The 20650-nt window shown below is 39.1% G+C and overlaps 1 protein-coding gene across 1 annotated transcript; it reads right to left on the minus strand.

Annotated features, from left to right (window-relative positions):
• Position 1: 1 nt before the first annotated feature.
• Positions 2–19798, minus strand: slc44a4 (solute carrier family 44 member 4). Its single transcript, XM_058619054.1, has 22 exons — positions 19480–19798; positions 11943–11991; positions 11202–11275; positions 10458–10536; positions 10276–10375; positions 10050–10181; positions 9886–9946; positions 9453–9573; positions 7088–7171; positions 6197–6309; positions 5672–5794; positions 5493–5592; positions 4992–5084; positions 4151–4253; positions 3659–3918; positions 3206–3300; positions 2813–2916; positions 2637–2710; positions 1927–1997; positions 1489–1583; positions 1316–1400; positions 2–576 (listed from the first exon to the last, which is right to left on the minus strand). Exons 1-22 carry the CDS (start codon positions 19523–19525, stop codon positions 464–466), a joined length of 2175 nt encoding a protein of 724 aa, XP_058475037.1. The 5' UTR covers positions 19526–19798; the 3' UTR covers positions 2–463.
• Between the last annotated feature and the right edge of the window lie 852 nt (positions 19799–20650).

The raw sequence follows: 20650 nt of genomic DNA on the forward strand, positions 1-20650 counted from the left end.
GTGTCGGTGTGAAGTGATTTATGTAAGTGATGAGAGTGATACACATATCCACTGTCCACTCGTACTGTATTTATATTTACATAGATTCAATATTATTAATAAAATCATTTGTATTTATAAAACTTATTTGACAGAAGAAATATATAATGAACTGAAATTATTACAAAATATAGTTTTTTTTGCTTCATCTGAAGATGTCGACAAATAAAAGACGTGTAAAACCTAAAATCAACGTCCAAAGCTGTTTTAACTAAAGGACACATCACATAATGGTAAATTAAAAGAATCATTTGTTTAGAATCTAAGATAAAATAACATCATCGTCCTTATGTTCACTCATCACAGTAAAAACAATTACAACTACAAAGTGCAAAATTAGCAAATCAGTAAACGTGCTGAGGACCGAGCATTTAGAGTAAAACATAAGAGTTTATCCTGAAAGTGTGGGACTCAGCGTTGATCTTCAGTCCTTCCCTTTCTTCTGTCCCTTGTTGGATTTGTTGAGGATTTTCATGAGGTTTTTGGACATAAAGTACGGTTTGTCTGGAGATCCATCGTTTCGCTCCAAGTCTTCCACTGTGACAAACACACACACACACACACACACACACACACACAAACTTCATTTACAGTGACCGCTTTACCGTAAATTTAATCCCATTTTAGTCAGTGTGTGTGTGTGTGTGTGTGTGTAAATGGAGCGTCTATACCCAGAGGCAGACAGACGGGACAATGCTTGGGCTACATTTTCAATGACAATCAAAACCCACTTAAAGGAATACTTCACCGATTTGCATGTGACTTTGTGTTGATAGAATAGCAGTAGTATTGTTTTAAAGATTGTGCTTCGCTCCCTCAGTTTTCCACAGAGTTGTAAAAAAAACAGTTTTTCCCTTTCCAATTTTCAAACGTCAGTTTAAGGTTTGAAACTTCATCGCAGTTCTGCACTTTTTAAACTCACCCATAGGGGGATGAGACTTCTTTGCTAACAGTTACACTAACGGGCTGTTGCTCTGCAGAGTAAACTGAGAACGACAATGATCAAATGTAGTTTTCAAACTGATATGGCTGCAAGGGAAAAGACCGGCCGTCGTCTGCTTCAAAGCTTGAGACACTGAGCACAGTGCATGCTGGGAGTTGTTGTCGTTCATCTACATGAGCCAAAATGACATTTTCTGCCTTTCTCGGCCAAGAAGGCACTTTTCTACATTTCTACTACATAGATGACCCAGATTTAATAGACATTCATCTTTCCAACGGTGAAATATGCCTAATACAACAGTGAGGTGTCACCTGTGTGTAAATGTATACTCACAGAAGCAGAGGAAGAGTGTGTCCACACACATGTTGTACACACTGAAGAATCCATGAGCTATGAAGTAGCTACCAAACACCACCGTCTATACAACAAGACAACAAATAAAGGGTCAAACACAGGTTTGAGTCCCAAAAAACTCAATTCATCTGAATTCATCATGCTTGAATTACAATTATTGGCATCCAATAATAGTTGAGGGTTTCAGCGTGGAAATCTTTGCCTGGTAACAGGATTCGTCCAGAGAAGAAGAAGAAGGATAATACACCTGGAAAGAAAAAAACTTAAATTATAAACCGTTATAAACACATATAAATGCACGCACCATCCTCCTGAATGTGAAAACTATGTGGAAAACATCAAACAGCTCCGAGTCTGAGAGTCACTGAGTCTGAGTCTGAGAGTCTCTGAGTCTGAGAACCATTCAGTCTGAGAGTCACTGAGTCTGAATCACTGAGTCTCAGAATCACAGAGTTTGAATCATTGAGTCTGAGAGTCACTGAGTCTGAGAGTCATTGAGTCTGAGTCACTGAGTCTCTAAAAGTGATTGATCAAAGCCAGCATGCTGTGTGTTTTTTACACGTGTGAAACTCTTCTGTTGTCATTCTTACCAACTCCTCCAACCACCAGCAGTTTCCCAAAGAACAGCAGCAGGTCGGTCACTTTATCCAGCACCACCACCCTGAAACAACACACACACACACACACACACACACACCATTCACTGTGTCACTGTATCACATGCAAATACAACTAATGCACTTAAGAGAGATAAGATGTTCAGCTTCACATGTTCTCGTCCTTGAGATTCAAAGCTCCAGCGACAAACATCCATCGCCCCCTGAGGAACTGTCATGAGTCATCTCTACATGACACATCTCTAATGTGTAGAGATGTGTCATGAGTCATCTCTACATGACACATCTCTACATGACACATGCCTGGCTGCTCTCACACCACTACACAGTAACAATAAGCCTTTTTCCTTTCATTCACTTTTACTCGAGTTACTTTGTTGTATCCAGTACAATTGGAGCTGTAGGAGTGAAAGAACAGCAGCAGCTGTGAATGAACATGAAGGCAACGGTAGCTCAGTGGTAGAGGGAATCGTCTTTCAACTGGAAGGTTGTGGGTTCTATTCCCAACGACACTAGCCGTATGAAACATATGTGATAGAAAATGCCCTAAAGTGTGAGTGAATGAGTGAATGGAAAAAAGTGTCCAACTTTGTTTCACCTTAACACTGCACTTAATAAACTTACAGCTGTGTGAACAGCCTTTTACACAGATAAGATGGAATCTTGACGACTTTAACACAAACCTTATCACATTTCTCATGAGCAGCTTAAAAGCATTTTTGGCTGAGACACAGAAGTTTTTCCCGTAAATGGCAATCTGTCAAAGAAAGAACAGATCATGTCATAATATTGTGTATGAACTCAACAGTCACAGTAAGAAGAATCAACCATGATATTAGTGGAGAGAAACTGAGCTCACCATGATGTAAGCGTTCCTGTTGAGGAACTTGATGAACTTCTCCAGACACCAGAGGCAGCACTTCATGCAGCACAGTATGAAACGTGCCACTGGATTCTGGGCCGCTACAAGAGGAGGAGGAGGACGAGGAGGAGGAGGAGGACGAGGAGAAGAAGAAGAACAAAAACAAGAAGAAGGAGAAGAGACGTTTGCTACTTTTTCTACAACATTCATCTCTTCATTCAGTGAATGGGTGGAGCAAAACTGTAATATTCATGGCTTCACTTTTGTGAAGTAGAAATACAGAGTTGGGGAAATGAAACCACTGACTTAGGCAAATAAACAGGGGAGTCTTTCATAGAGAAATAAGAAAATAAAATATACAATATTCTCGTGATGACTCATCAGCCTCACCTCTGGTTTTGTGGTCAATATACTCCAGAATGATCCTCACGATCTGCACCAAGGTCAGGATTAAAGCACCGAAGGCCAAGGAACCCACGTGATATCTGAAAATATATAAATAAAATATTTAAAAAAGGTGAAATCAGACTTACTTTATTAATCCCGCAAGGAAACATCTTTCATTACAGCCAAATACAGCTAAATAGATACAACTGTGCTGTAGTTGATATACATAATAATAATAATAATAATAATAATAATATTCTACCAGTTGTTTCTTTTTTTCTGTCCGTCCATTAAAAGCAAACAGAAAACCAAAGAAGACAAGACAACAATTCCTCATTCATTGAACTGTGTCTGTTGTGCTTTTGCTTGAGAGACCTCTAGTGGCAGAAATACTGTACATTTACCCTCTGTAGAACATTGTTTGGTGCAGTAACGTCTTGGAGACAATGGAGCTACCTGAGCGCGCGGATGAAGCCGCCCCACACCGGGCACATGGGGATGTCGTCTGGTTTGGTGAAGGCCCAGTAGTAGGAGGCAAAGGCTCCGGCCAGCGTGCACTGACCCAGAGCAATGACAAAGTTCACACACCAGAGAAAAGCCACCGCGTTGTAGATCTGCAGGTAGAAGAGGTTCTTCTGCAAAAGACCCTCGTTGTTGTAATTGATGAAGATGCAGCTGGCCGAGGGGCATCCTGGGTAATCTGACGAGTTGAAGTTCTGAGGAGGAGGAGGAGGTGGAGGAGGAGGTGGAGGACAACATAGACTCTGAGATGATCACAACCAGGGAAAATCCAAATATTGCAATACAGTTTTTGAGGGATGCACAACATTGGACTTTTTGTCGATGTCTGATCTGCCGTCACATCAGGGCAGATGTTCGTCCATATCTGACAATACATTTCAAAGCCTGATATCCAGACCATAATAATAGTCTTTTCTGCTCACTCACCTGAGGGTCACAGTCCACTGTGCCGTTAATGTCCTTACAGTCGCTCATCGAGGAGTTGAGAGCCACGACTTTGTACACTGGAATTCCAGAAGTGGCTAAATATCTACATTCATTAGTTTAAGAAATCACTGATTACAGTTTGATTACAGAGTAGGACTGGACAACGTATGGATATTATATCTACAGTATATATGATATTATATCTACAGTATATATGATATTATATCTACAATATATATGATATTATATCTACAGTATATATGATATTATATCTACAGTCTATAAGGATATTATATCTACAGTCTATATGATATTATATCTACAGTATATATGATATTATATCTACAGTCTATATGATATTATATCTACAGTCTATAAGGATATTATATCTACAGTCTATATGATATTATATCTACAATATATATGATATTATATCTACAGTCTATAAGGATATTATATCTACAGTCTATATGATATTATATCTACAGTATATATGATATTATATCTACAGTCTATATGATATTATATCTACAGTCTATAAGGATATTATATCTACAGTCTATATGATATTATATCTACAGTATATATGATATTATATCTACAATATATATGATATTATATCTACAGTATATATGATATTATATCTACAATATATATGATATTATATCTACAGTATATATGGATATTATATCACAGTATATATGGATATTATATCACAGTATATATGGATATTATATCACAGTATATATGGTGACATGAGACAAGATATGATCGTCGTATCTGTGGACGTATACACACACACACACATAATGTACATAATGTACATGAAGTTAAAGGATACAAAGCAGTGGAGACCCAGTAGGTCACACACACCAGCAGGAGGACGAAGGTGACCAGAGGGTAGAGCAGAGCAGACATCATGTGACTGATCGCCCTGTGACATCACACACACACACATCATCATCTATACATTTTCACTAAGTGATAGAAATAATGATTATAAAAACAGAATTGTGTTCATAAATGTGACAAAAACACCATTATTTCCTTAATGTCTAACATGCATACTTGTTTACTTTACTCAATTTTCTTAAGTTTTGTTTTTATTTACGTCTGAAAAAAATAAAAAGTCAACACTTAGTTCTACTTTAGTGTCCACATAAAGAGCTTGTTTTGCAACTGTTATTAAGAGTGTGACACATGTCTTTGTTAGCAGCCACACAGTTGACTGTGTGGCTGCTGGTAGATACTGACACACCCATGTTTCTAAGCAAGATCATTTCCTTTCATTCTCCCTAATATAGCGACTGACATAGAACGTAGCCGACATGATGTAACTCACTTGCTGGACTCCTGGAGGAGAGCAATGGCGATGAGGATTCTGGTCCGGAGGAAGAGGAGGGTGAGGAGGATGATGGCCTCGACCACAGAGATGATAATCACTGAGGAGGATACAGATAAAAAAAGACATTAAATAACAACACAGTCAAGAAAAATGAAGGAAATATTGATGACACTCACAAAAGGCCAGCCAGGTCTCTTTGACCTCCAGGTAAACGTTGAAGTTGGTGGTGAAACCGATGTCAGAGATGGAGGCAGATTGTTTCTTGTAGTTATCGTACTCCCAGTAGCAGTGCCATATTCCTACCAGACAAACACTCCAACACATCACAAGCTAGAATAAAAACTTAGAATAAACATCACAAGGGATTAAATCAAGGCATTCAAGGCAACTCTAATTCTAATTCTAATTCTAATTCTAATTCTAATTCTAATAGGAACCTGGTTGCAGGTGTGTGTTAAAATCACTAGTTCCTCGTTGGAGTATTAAGATCCACCTGTGAAACACTCACACACCACAGTGAGTAATGACGACAGTGAAGCATTTATGTGATATTAACGCTCGACACATCGTATCACATTTGACTTTTTTCTATATCCAGCAATTACAACCACAACCGGTCGTGTACAGGTGGTGAGTTTCATACAGAACACGTGCTTGATGGCAGCACTTGTGTGTGTGTGTGCATGGATGGATGTAGTTACCATAAGCTCCTGCAGCCAGGACGCCGACTATGAGCAGCCACACCATCACTGGAGCTGTGAATCTGAGCAGCAGCAGGAACAGCATACTGACCAGCATGGCTATTAACAGACCACTAAGAAGAAAAGAACATCTTCACTCAATAGAATAAACAGAGATAAAAGCCAAGAATTAGTATCATTAAATATTTGTCACCTCACAATTAAATAAACAGATCTAAAAAGAAGGAAAGCTGAACTTCAAGCTGCATTGTGTCACTGCTTCATTATTCTGCCTTTGTTTGGTCTTCATGAACAGAATTTATAGAACATTATTTCAATATTTAAATATTAAAATGTGCTCTTTAAATTTGATGTCGTGTTTCCTTATTGTGCAACATACACTGACTTTTCAGCCTTCATGTTTTGTGCTGTAACTTCCTTATTTATACATTAATGTTTATGTCATTTTTATTATTTCAGATTCACTTGTGAAACTTTTGCTGGTTTGTGTTTTCAGTCAAACAACCATCTCCTTGTGTGTTGACACAAAACAAATCACTTCCTGTGTGCAGCATGTGAATGTTGCCGGGCAACGTGAGATGTAAACACTTCTATAGTGACAAACAGTAGGGGCAGTGGAGACATTTTTTTTATTGTATTTATTATAAGTTACACACTACAGTTTTAACACACGCTGAAGACATATGCAAGATTTGAAATGATCAATTATGAAAATGGGCATGTGTTGCACATAACAACAAAGAGTATATATGTATATAAGAGTTTGCAGCTTTAAAGCATTAAATATAAATATAAATCTTGAATCTTGAATCTTGAATCTTGAATAAAACATGTGAGTGTGTATGTTTGAATGTAAGTGTCAGTGTGAGGCGTGTTTCTGCACCAACTCACATGAGGATCCACGGCCATGACGACGCAAAATCCTCAAAGATTCGGACGCCGAGCTCTCTGGCATTGAAACCGTTCACAAGGTCACTAATGAGACACCGGAGGCAAACATGAGCTGTGGTGAGACACTTGAAGGAGCAAACAAACGCAGGAGAAGTGTGACGCAGTTCTAGAGGATAATCCACATCTTCACACACTTAGATCCATGCTCTGTGCTCTCACTGTCACTGAGCGTTGTAAACAAAACAGTGGAAAAGTGGAAAAGAGGTCAAATCTACATTACAAAGAGATTTATTTTAATTAAAAAAGTAACTATTTCCTCTCCACTACAGCGTTAATGACACCAGGGCTGCAACAATGAGTCGATTGCTACATTAATCATGTTTTTCAGCTTCTTAAATGTGAATATTTTCTGGTTTCTTTGCTCCATTAACAAAGAAATCATTAAAGGTAGAGTGGGAGATCTTTTTCTGGAGCATTTTTTTCCTCTTCATAACCTGATTGTAGCCAATTCATTAATTAATGTATTCACAAAAACGCTGCGGAACAGACAGGTCTGTAAAATCATCATCCAATCATATTGAACGGCTCGAACAAATGAACTGGATCATGACGCATCAAACTCCTGAATCTGTGTCAGTTTCTCTGGAGGCGGAGCTTCAGAGGGAAGTCCGAAGAAAGGGGCGTGGACCTTTGAATTGAAAATATAGCCTGACCTTTAAGACTGAGGAAAACTACAACATAATACTACCACATACTACTACATGCTAAAACATGCTAAAACAACATAATACTACTACATACTAAAACAACATACTACTACAACATAATACTACCACATACTAAAACAACATACTACAACACACTAAAACAACATACTATTACAACATACTACTACAACAAACTACTACCAGATACTAAAACAACATACTACTACAACATACCATTACAAGATACTACAACAACAACAACATACCATTACAAGATACTACTACAACATAAAACTACTACGACATACTATTACAAGATACTACAACAAAATACTACTACAAGCTGCTACTACAACATACTACTACACTACAGGGAAACACAAACCACTGACTTTGTGCTGCTGTTGATGAGGAGGAGAAACAAAGTGATTAGTCAAATGTTTGCGTCTGTTTGATGTTTGATCTCTGCACTGTCACTGTATTTGTTACACCCTGGACGTTTACGTGAACGTGTGGATGAACGTGAACGTGTGGATGAATGTGTGGATGAACGTGAACACGTAGATCAATGTGTGGATGAATGCGAACGTGTGGATGAACGCGAACGTGTGGATGAACGCGAACGTGTGGATGAACGTGAACGTGTGGATGAACGTGAACGTGTAGATGAATGTGAACGTGTGGATGAACTTGAACGTGTGGATGAATGTGAATGTGTGGGTGAATGTGTGGATGAACGTGAACGTGTGGACGAATGTGTGGGTGAACGTGTGGATGAACGTGAACGTGTGGATGAACGTGAACGTGTAGATGAACGTGAATGTATGGATGAATGTGAACATGTGGATGACCATGAACGTGTGGATGAACGTGAACGGGTGGATGAACGTGAACGTGTGGATGAAAGTGAACGTGTGGATGAACGTGAACGTGTGGATGAACGTGTGGATGAATGTGAACGTGTGGATGAACTTGAACGTGTGGATGAAGGTGAATGTGTGGATGAACGTGAACGTGTGGATGAATGTGTGGGTGAACTTGTGGATGAACGTGAACGTGTGGATGAACGTGTAGATGAACGTGAATGTATGGATGAATGTGAACATGTGGATGACCATGAACGTGTGGATGAACGTGAACGGGTGGATGAACGTGAACGTGTGGATGAAAGTGAACGTGTGGATGAACGTGAACGTGTAGATGAACGTGTGGATGAATGTGAACGTGTGGATGAATGTGAACATGTGGATGACCATGAATGTTTGGATGACCGTGAATGTGTGGATGAACGTGTGGATGAACGTGAATGTATGGATGAATGTGAACATGTGGATGACCATGAATGTGTGGATGGCCGTGAATGTGTGGATGAACATCAATGTACGGATGAACATGAACGTGTGGATGAACATGAATGTGTGGATGAACGTGAACGTGTGGATGAACGTGAACGTGTGGATGAACGTGAACGTGTGGATGAACGTGAACGGGTGGATGAACGTGAACGTGTGGATGAACGTGAACGTGTGGATGAATGTGAACGGGTGGATGAACGTAAACGTGTGGATGAACGTGAACGTGTGGATGAACGTGAACGTGTGGATGAACGTGAACGTGTGGATGAAGGTGAACGTGTGGATGAATGTACTGTCTCTCACCCGGTGCCGTTCTTGATGAGGTTGACGGTGTCGTTGAGTGACGCAGGTAAACCTTCAACACTGGAGAAAACTGGAGGAATGTTGGCCAGAGCGCCAACATCAGGCAAACATCTCCCCAACACTGAGCACACACACACACCGACAACATCATCAAAACCTCATCACTTCACTACATCATGAGCCGTCATCACTGAATACATAGTCAAAAGCATTAATTATGATACAAGTATCTCTGATACTTTATTAAGTTCACACATTCATCTTCATCTTTTAAGATGATCTGCCAGCATACAAACACTGTTACTGTCTTTGTTTCACAGTAACAAAGTCATTCTATTATCATATATTATTTCTGTAAATCCATGGATTTCTTTTAAAATAACATGTATTTAATAGAAATGTGTATTTCCTGTGTACAAGCGTTTGCACTCACCAGGTGTCGTAGGCACTTGGAAGAAGGGACACAGCTCTTTATCCACGATCTGTTTCACAGTCTGTTAACATGTTGAAATGACCATGGGTTACTCTAATGCTGCCAATATCACAACAACAACAACAACAACAACAACATAAAAAGAGTGAGAGAGTGAGACGTACCAGCTCAGTGTTCTCCAGGTCTATGGTTTCAACACAGTACTCTGGATTAAAAACATCCACTGGCCTTACTGCTGGTAAATATTGTGTAATCCCAACAGCCCAGAATTCAGAAGGACATTTTTCCACACACACCTATGGGTTTGTATGAAAAAGGTGTTATTTACTAACATTAATAGAAAAGTCAATGACAAATGTGTTTAAATGAGTATGATAAAGATGATAAAACCTGTGTGGTCGGACATTGTAACCCGTTGAGAGCAGACGCCATAATATTGATTGACGTGGCACATTTGAGGATGTCAAAGTAAAACAGATTGGGTTTGTCTCTGAGGGAAGAAGACATCATTCTTTAATACATTTGTTTTGTGTGTTATACATTAAACGACTCGTACGTTTAGATTTAATTACTTGTATTTCTCAATGCCACAGAAAAACCCAGCCGAGTTTCTAGGATAAAGAACATGTCGAGGATCACCGTAGAGCCACGCTGTGAGGGAACAAACACACACAGATAAGAAAAGAATAAAGTCAGTGATGTAAAATCACTTCTTCGTTAGGGTTATGCCTACACTTACTTTTTCTTCTATTCAGTTGCTTTTCATTATTTTCAACGACCTTTAGCCATTTTCTATGATTACAAATCCTTTTATATAGAAATACAGTTTTTCTGGTCATTTTCAATAACTTGGTGTAATATGACATGTGTCCCAACCACAAGAGGGCGCAAAACATCTGCCTGACAGGAGGAACCTTTACTCACTGTATCTCAGAGATCACATTCAAGCACTTTCAAGGATCATGTTCAGTTATTTCCATTATCTTAAATTATATTAAAAACATTGACTTAACGAACAAGCAACACACACAAACATGAAATCATAAGAGCAAGTTTCCTGTGTGGAACTGGAGACCTTTATGTTCTAAATGGACGTAGTCTTCTGCTTCAAAGGGAATTCCCTCAAAACGTGCGATCGGAACCAGAACCAGCAGACATCACCTGCCACAAAGCACTGACTGCACAACACGCTGTTGAATTGTCTTTTTAATTCATTACCTTTTAAATGGGAACATAATTAACTAAACTGAAACTATTATCTCCTCAGGAACATGTTCTGAAACGATATCACTGGTGTATAGAATTGTTGTTCTCACCTAAAATCCCCACGACGATGTATCCGAGGAGGACGGCCAAGAACAGGCCACAGCAGATGATATCAGTGCAGCTTCTGAGGACGAGACACAGAGACACACACGTGTGTAAAGAAGCACAGAGACACAAAGACACAGAGACACACACGTGTGTAAAGAAGCACAGAGACACAAAGACACAGAGACACACACGTGTGTAAAGAAGCACAGAGACACAAAGACACAGAGACACACACGTGTGTAAAGAAGCACAGAGACACAAAGACACAGAGACACACACGTGTGTAAAGAAGCACAGAGACACAAAGACACAGAGACACACACGTGTGTAAAGAAGCACAGAGACACAAAGACACAGAGACACACACGTGTGTAAAGAAGCACAGAGACACAAAGACACAGAGACACACACGTGTGTAAAGAAGCACAGAGACACAAAGACACAGAGACACAGAGAGAAACATGTGTAAAGAAGCACAGAGACACAAAGACACAGAGAGACACACGTGTAAAGAAGCACAGAGACACAAAGACACAAAGACACAGAAACACAGAGAGAAACATGTGTAAAGAAGCTTCAGGGCAATGAATCTGCTTCTGTCAGTCAACAGAGACTCAGCAAACAAAGTGACAGCTTTACACACACAGACATACAAAGAGCAAAAGACAGACACAAAGACACAGGGACAGACACAGAGACACAGAGACCTACACGACCAGTTTATCACGAACCCCCTCACTCACCTTTTGTGTATGGGTCCTCTGAAGTCCTGGTCAAACTGAGCAGGTTCTCCTGGAAAAGAGAAAAGAAAGTCTATTTTTAAACTTTTTAAACTTTTTAAACTTTAACTTTTAAACTGTATCTGACCTGCACTTATGGAAATATGAATGAAGACATAGAAAATAACAGGGTTCTCAAACTCTCATGACTTAGGGGTCAACAAATATGAGTGTAAATTTGTACCACAGTAACAATGACAAATATCCAGAATTTCGACATTATTCTAAAATGAATCTTCAAATGAGAAAAAAAAGCCCTGATGTGGTTTATGAATGAGATTGTAAATCAATAAAACTTTACAGCATAATGACTGTGAGAGAAGAGGTTTTGTTACACAACTGTGAAAAGTGTCACCACCGTTTCCAGGAACACACAGACACACAAACAGACACAGACACACACACACACACACACACACACACACTAAACGGAGCTCTTTCTTCGTCAGTCAATGTTCAGTCACAGCTGAGGGTGAAACACTGCACTTTCAAGTTATTTGAATGAAATTTGAATTGAAAGAACATGAAAATCTGCCCGAGTAGAAATGTCGAGGCTCGACTCGTCTCTGCTGCATTTTCCTGACACACAGGAAGTCTTTGAGGCCACGGCCACAAAATATAAACCCTTTCTTTAATCACGATTGTTTCCTTTACGCTGATTATTTCTCGTCATAGAGCTGCTTAATAATCACCAGTGCAATATTTGATCCTGTATGTGTGAAAAATCACCCTGCACTGCTGCAGGAATTCACTGCCCAAACATTTTGCTTTTTCAGAAAATAAAAATAAAAATAAAATAAGTCAAAATCATCATGACTCAAACCTTGATCTGCCACAAGTGTTTATCGCAGCTCTATGAAGAAGGGGGGGGAGAACCGTGAACTCTACATCTGCATCACAAACGTGAAAAGTCACGTTCATGTTCTCATAATGGACAATTAATCCATCAACAATGACCTGTAGATTTCTAGACTCTCAATCCACAGTTAGTACAAACACAGCGTCCACACGAAGGACAGAGCTGCTTATTGGGACACAAGACAATGTGGACACAAAAAGTGATCATGGGTGAAAACGCCCTGAGGAGACTCTGCTTTTTTTATTTACTACAAAACAAAGAGCAGTAAAAAGGCTTCTGAAAGAATGTGTGTTTTCAGCTACATTTCAGCTAAACTAAATGTGCCTTTTTTTCCTGACGCAAATAACAAATAACATGTGTGTTGTTGTGATTGTTCCACAGCGACAGAGACTTCAGCAGAGACGCTCCTTCTTTACTGGAGCAACTCTATCCTGAGCACTCGTTTGAATATTTGAATAGCAGCACATGTGAGTCAACACAGTCAGCGTCAGGAGTTTAGAGGAGGATACAGACGTTCATACAGGATCCAGTTAGACACAAGCACACACACACACACACACACACACACACACAGGTTCAAATCATTTGGAACTGATCCAATCTAGTGTTGGGTGACATGGCTACAATAGAATATGTTGATATTTTAAAGATTTTGATGAATTCTGATTCATCAAAATCAGAATTCTAATCAGATGATTTCCTTTACATTTTGATTGTAATTCATTGTTGTTCTGTAAACACATACATACATATATATACATATATATATATATATATATATATACACACATATATATATATATATATTTTATCTTAGACCATATCTCTAATCTAATCTAATCAGCCAATCACAGAGCAGCAACTCAACACGTTTCACTTTGGGGGGAGAAAGATGATTGAAGTGACAAACAATGATCCAGTAAAGAGAAAATATCCAGTGAACAGCATGGATTTGGATGAAAATGCCTTGTTGATGCAGGAAACATGAATTTCTCTTGTCTATGTTTATGTTTATTTAACAGAGGAATTCCTGTGCAAAACCTCCCGACTCTGTCATTTGAGAGAACGAGAACAAGAAAGAGAGACAAAGACAAAAGTGAAGTAAAAGTGCAAAAAATAGGCGAGACAAGAAAAATGTTTGACACGAAACAAAACACAATGTAACTTTGTGAGTACAGTGAATTATCAGGAAAACCAATGCTGAACCTTAGTGATTGGGATATTGTGATAATACAGTCAGTAACGTTGTAGCACCATGAATATTCAACACCAGCTTAACTTCAAAACTTCTAAAATGCATCATCTGTCAGGAAATGTTTGCTTTAGTCCACAGAAGACAACATGTCCACATGTCCACATGACAACATGTCCACATGACACACTTGGCTACAGCAGAAGAGCTCATCACACCAGGTGTCCTGTGTACCTAACACAATGGCCAGAGAAGCCATGACACAGTTCTATCTTTAACAGGTCATATTTGTGTGTGTGTGTGTGTGTGTGTGTGTGTGTGTGTGTGTGTGTGTGTGTGTGTGTGTGTGTGTGTGTGTGTGTGTGTGAGAGAGTGAACCAGGAAACAGGTATGAGGGAAAAAAAACAGTATAATGCCACCAGTGTCAGATTTCAGCTCTGTGTGGACACTGCTGTATAGGTGTCTCTCTGTGTCTCACTCTGTGTCTCACTCTGTCTCTCGCTGTGTCTCGCTGTGTCTCACAGTGTCTCACACACAAAGGACTCTGTTTTATGCTCCCATAAACATGTGTAAGAACGCTTTAAACCTTTAAACCCTGAACCTCAGAGCAGTTATAGAAAGACATATTTATACGTGGTGTTTGCAGAATGTAAAAAGGTGAAGGTCATCAGATGACCTCTGCTGCAGAGGAGTTAGTGACGCAGAACAAGGAACAGGTTTTTCTGTCGCTGCTGCGTAATATGAGAGACTGAAGGAATGATGGATGAAAAAAACAACAACAAAAATAATCCATTCACAGAATGATTTAACTATTAAATAACAAAACAGACGTGAGGAGAAGGTGCAGCATCACACAGACACACAAAAACACAAGCATGTATTTCACTGGCATGACCATCCTGACACGCAATGACACAACACATAATGACGCACACGACACGCAACGACACACTATGTGCAACGACACTCAACAACATGCAACGGCGCACAGTGACATGCAACGACACGTTATAATGTTCTAAGGCGAGGTCGCTGCTACTTTTGGTTCTTTACAGTTTACACATATTTCCATTAGTTTAAGAAAAGATAATGAAAATGAATGAAACTCTTGTTTAAAATAGTCGTGAGTGAACGATCGCACACAGAGACAAAGACTTTCAAAAGATCGATTATTGTTTTCTAAACGGATCGTAATCGAATCGTGAGGCACCGAAAAGAAAGATTAGGAGAAGTGAGTGAATTACTAAATGACTAAATGAATGAATGACTGAATGAATACTGGACAAACCAGTTATATATTGTGTGAGAAGAAAAGATGGCCTGGTTAATTAGTGCCGTGCACTGAACAGTTCTAATACAAACAAATATATATATCGTGACATCAGACATTAGATTTTGGATATTGTCAAATTGTGATAAGGTTTCTGTGATCTCTGTGATCTGTGATCTCTGTGATCTCTGTGATATTTGTGATCTGTGATATCTGTGATCTCTGTGATATTTGTGATCTCTGTGATCATTGTGATATCTGTGATCTGGTTTTAAAGGCTGTTGCCTAAAATACACTATTATAATGTTATAAATTGATTAAAAAATACATAGAATTGACAAAATCAAAAGTAACTTGTTTAATTACTTGTGTTATAGCAGAATTTGACCATATTTATAGTTAATGTCATTGTTTGTAACACACGTACATTTCCTGCAGTAAACATTAAAAAGCCTAAGAAATAAAGCAGGTGTTATCTGACATGAAAGGTAAGTGTATTTTAAGATTGACCGAGATTATAAACAGCATATGTTTTATTCTACAGTTCTTTGGTCATCGCTTTGCAGCAACAACAACTACGTGTGTAACACAAAGTGTGTAACATTTGTAACATCCGTGAACACATTTCACAACAGAATCCTCAAACTTTGTTGGGAAATGAAAAGCAAGTTTCTCACTAAGGTGATGAATCAGGAAGCAGTTGTGTTAAAAACATCTCCACTTCCTCATGACGGCTGGTGCAAAGGTAACAGGGAGGCGGACTATGAGTTCCTTCTTTTATTTTAGAACTTTAAACGGTGAGTTCAGACACTTGGAGTCGCCCTCTTGTCATCATTTCACGTCTCTGGTGTTTATATACGTTATTTGAAGAGAGATGTGAAACCCAGTTTGGCATTTACTTCCAGGGAGGGTTTGTTTTCTGGAGCTTTGCAAAACCTCCCTGAGTGTCAACAGTCCTGAGACAGTCGACAGAGAGTATGGATCAAACACCACGGAGAGTAAACATCAGGGGAATGAATGTGTGAAGTGAACGTGCATTTGACATAAGAGAAGAAGTCTGACATGTGTAATTTTATCTTTTTTACTTTTTATCTTTTGGTAATTTTTTGTCTTACTATTGTATTGTATTGTATTGTATTTTTATTTTATCTTATTTTTATTTTTATTCTATATTTTTATTCTTATTTTTACCTTTATTCTATTCTCACCTTTCTTAACTGAGCTGTTGTGAATGTGTGTTTCCCCCCTGGGGGAGGAATAAAGTCATTCAATTCAATTCAATGTGTCTGCATCAAACATGTCCTTCTATAGTGTTGGAACAGTGAGGTCACTTGCTTTATTTTTGTCATAGACTGAAGACATTTGGGTTTGACATCAAAATATGAACATTTCAGGTATTTACATCTGGATCTGATACACAACTGAGAAGATATCACCTTTTGTTTGAGCAAAAGTATTGGAACAGATTAAAGTGATTAAGACTTAATATTTAGTTTGCAAATCCTTTGATTTCAATAAGTGCATCAAGCCTGGGACGCCCTGACATCACCACACTGTGATGCTCTTCCAGGCTTTCACCGCAGCCTCTTTCAGTTGTCGTTGTTTCTCCCAATCATCTTTAAATTGGCAGATAAAATGTTTCTGCAGACCTCTGAGTTCATGTTGCTGCTGCCATCATGTGTTACATCATCAATGAAGATTAAAGAGCTCATCCCAGAAGAAGCCATCATGACATGACCTTCACTGTGTTCCACACATGAGCTTGTATGTCTGGGATCATGAGCAGATCCTTTCTTTCTCCAAACTTTAGCCTTTCCATCACTTTGGTCAAAGTTCATCTTTGTCTCATCAGTCAGTAAAACGTTGTCCCAGACGTTCTGAAGGTCGTCTCTGTCCTTTTTGGCAAATTCTAGCCTGGCCTTCCTATTCTTCTTGCTAATGAGTGGTTTGCATCTTCTGGTGTAGCCTCTGTACGTTTGTTAAAATAAAGTCTTCTGTGGTACCTTCACTCCTGCCCTCTGGAGGTTGTTGCTGATGTCACTAACAGTTTTAAGGTCTTTCTTTACAGCTCTCACAATGTTTCTGTCATCAACTGCTGATGTTTTCCTTGGTCAACCTGTTGCTTAGTACACCAGTGCTTTCTTTCATCTTCAGGACATTCCAAATGATTGTACTAGCTATGGCCAATGTTTGTGCAATGGCTCTGATTGATTTCCCATCTTCATCTTCATGTTGCAGCTGAATATCCCTCAATATCCCTGGTACCTGGTGTTTTTCTTCTTCTCCATCAGTGATAGAACCTGGTACCTGGTGTTTTTCTTCTTCTCCATCAGTGATAGAACCTGGTACCTGCTGTTTTTCTTCTTCTCCATCAGTGATAGAACCTGGTACCTGGTGTTTTTCTTCTTCTCCATCAGTGATAGAACCTGGTACCTGGTGTTTTCCTTCTTCTCCATCAGGGATAGAACCTGGTACCTGGTGTTCTTCTTCTTCTCCATCAGTGATAGAACCTGGTACCTGATGTTTCTGTTCTTCTCCATCAGTGATAGAACCTGGTACCTGGTGTATTTCTCCTTAGCACACACTTTCTCCTATGTTCTGTGCCACACTCACTCAGAACTGCTGCTTGTAAACTCTCAACTGCAGACGAGCTTCACCTTCACTGAATCATGTGATGTGAAGGCTTCATATATCGTTACTGCAGCTCATGAAATAAAATGCAGAAGAATCGTTGTCATTTAGAAATTAGATTACGTGTATTTGTGATTCGAGACTTTTTGACGATTTATCGTGCAGCTCTAATTAACTGACAGAGAAAATGACTGTGTGAACATTAACTGACAGAGAAAATGACTGTGTGAATATTAAAACGCTGAGCTGATGACTAAAGTTGAACAGAAACCATTTAAATGAGTGATTCATTAATCGAGGAACAAAAAAAGTTTCAGCTTTTCTATTAGTGAACAAAGTTTTTGTTCTGCAAAAACCGTATAAAGACATGAAATTCAACTTTCACTCTGTCATACCACTTGATTACTCTAGCAATAAATCACAAAATCAATGTATCAAGACATCAATGGCTGATTATTTTGAGACGTTAGTTGCAAGTAAAAGTTACCAATTATCAGAAAAGTGTGTCGTCATCATAGTTCAAAGTCAATCTTCTCTGTCTTCCGTCTCTAAAATCCACAAAGCAACTAAATAACTCACTAAGTCACTCAGTGTAAACTTGGAACTGTGTCTTCTATGACTTCCTTATGGCTGAATATAAACTCTGATCATTGAGTGTCCCATCACTGTTTCTATTGTGTATTTATTCAAATGAAGGTTAAAGCAGCAGCTACACATTTGTCTGACCTGTGACCTCTGATCACAGGTTTAGGCTGTTATTGACGTAAAAATCATGGAAAAAGATTGATTATTCCTCTGGGTCTGGTCCCAGATTTTTTAATAATAATTTATGCATCTTAGTTAAGTTCTTCTTTGTTAATATGACACATACACTATAAATGTAGACTAATAAAACTTTGTTCTTTGTTGCTGAGGTGTTTTCTGTCTTCAGGTGTTTGTTTCGAGACATGGAAAACTATTTCAGTTTCTTTATTTTTAAATGCCAACATGATTTTACTAATACTGTTGCACATGCGACACATGTTGTGTATTTTTTATGCTTTATGCCAAATATTAATCTCTCTTTCTCTCAAAATGTGCAGACAAATTCTCCAAATGTACAGTATGAGTGGATCCAGTATCACATATGTGTGATGAGCCTCTCTGACACTCTGATGTCAGTGTCTGTATGTGACCAATACTTTGTTACTGCTCACAATCACTGGATCAACTCTGGCCCCTGAAGAGTGTGGGCGCGCCCGTGCTACAAACACTTCTAGTTTAAATTCTCGTCCTTTCATTTGCATCATAAAAGTGAGCATTTTTCAAACCCGTCTGCTGTCCTGTGCTGGACATGTAGGACATGTGGGACATGTAGGACACAAGGACACTAACGACTGTAAATGTAGTCATACTTGTTTGTGTATAAATCACATTTGTCAGAAAACATTTGGCCAAATTCTTCAACCTTCCTCACGAGCAGGAGTTAGTTTGTTTGCTGTCGTAGCTCCAGTAACTTTACGGTAACTAAGTAACTAAGTAACTAAGTAGTCAACATGGATAAACTCACCATACTCAGAGTCCGGGCTTGACTCCTCTTTTCGTTTTTTGCCCATTCCGCCTCCTTCTCTTTCTTCTCTTTCTTTCTCAGTTTGTAAATCGCTCGCTCCGTGAGTGTGCGCGAGCAGAGGACTTGATTAAAACCAGAGACGGAGACAGGGACGGGGACAGAGACAGAGACAGAGACGGGGACAGCAGAAGCAGCAGAAGCAGCAGCGGCGGCAGCGCCGCGAGCTCAGAGAACAACAGCAGTAACTAAGTGAGGAAATCTTTTCTCTAATCTCTCCTCTTTTTATTTCTCCCTGGCACTTGTAACTAGGCGGTAACGTCACGAGCGCACCTGACGTTTGGATGAGCACCTGCGCGCTGTGTCAAAGATCGTCTGTGTGGCAGGAGCACTCACTTGTGAGCGAGTGATGTCACAAAGGACGCTGGAGGAAACGTGGGAGAAAGCCTTCAATCAAAGCAGCAACATCACAAAGAAAAATATTCCATATTTTTTCATCACCACAGAATAAATAAAGAATATTAGAAGACATTAAAATCATATTTTCTATTAGATCTTCTGGTTTCTTGGACGTAATCAAAGCTGATGCCGGTCCTGTTATTTGTGCTACAGCAGCACAAATAACATGGATATAACTTGGTAAAGTCATGAAAGTGAAGCCTTTGTTATTTCCACGCTGAGATGGTGCAGGTCTTTTGAACTCAAACAGACTGTCACTGAAGCAATGTTGAGTTTTTGAATTGATTTAGAATATTTAAGGATAAGAATATTCACAAGTTTTACATGAATCAGTTTTCCTTTGGACACATCAACTTTATTTTTTGGAGAACAAACTGGGACTGATGTCAGTTCTATGGATGTCATCTTGTTTTATTCTGTACTTTATTTGTTTTGATTGTGTCTGCACAAGACTTCCTTTGGTTTGATGTAATCAAGTGTTTCTGAACAAATTTTTACTGTACATATGAGGTCAGGTTGATGGATTTGGACCTTCTGTTTCTTAAGCCCTTCTTTATTGCCATACTGTGGGTATGAAATTCATGTCTAAAACTTCATATCCCTGTGATGGACACGTGATCTATCCAGGGTGTGACTCCGCTTACCGCCCAGTCAGATGAGATTGTTGCAGCGCCCCCATGTGACCCTCATGTGGAGGATAAAGCGGTAGAAGATG

This window comes from Solea solea, chromosome 20 (assembly GCF_958295425.1).
Source record: "Solea solea chromosome 20, fSolSol10.1, whole genome shotgun sequence".
NCBI lineage: Eukaryota > Metazoa > Chordata > Actinopteri > Pleuronectiformes > Soleidae > Solea > Solea solea.

Bases quoted from the DNA above. Each gene is read 5' to 3' on its own strand.
- slc44a4 (XM_058619054.1), bottom strand. From the start codon at position 19,525: ATGGGCAAAAAACGAAAAGAGGAGTCAAGCCCGGACTCTGAGTATG. The intron at 11,276-11,942 runs GTGAGTGAGGGG...TCTCGTCCTCAG, and splicing joins AGAGGACCCATACACAAAAG to AAGCTGCACTGATATCATCT. The intron at 9,947-10,049 runs GTACGTCTCACT...ACATGTTAACAG, and splicing joins ACCTGGAGAACACTGAGCTG to ACTGTGAAACAGATCGTGGA.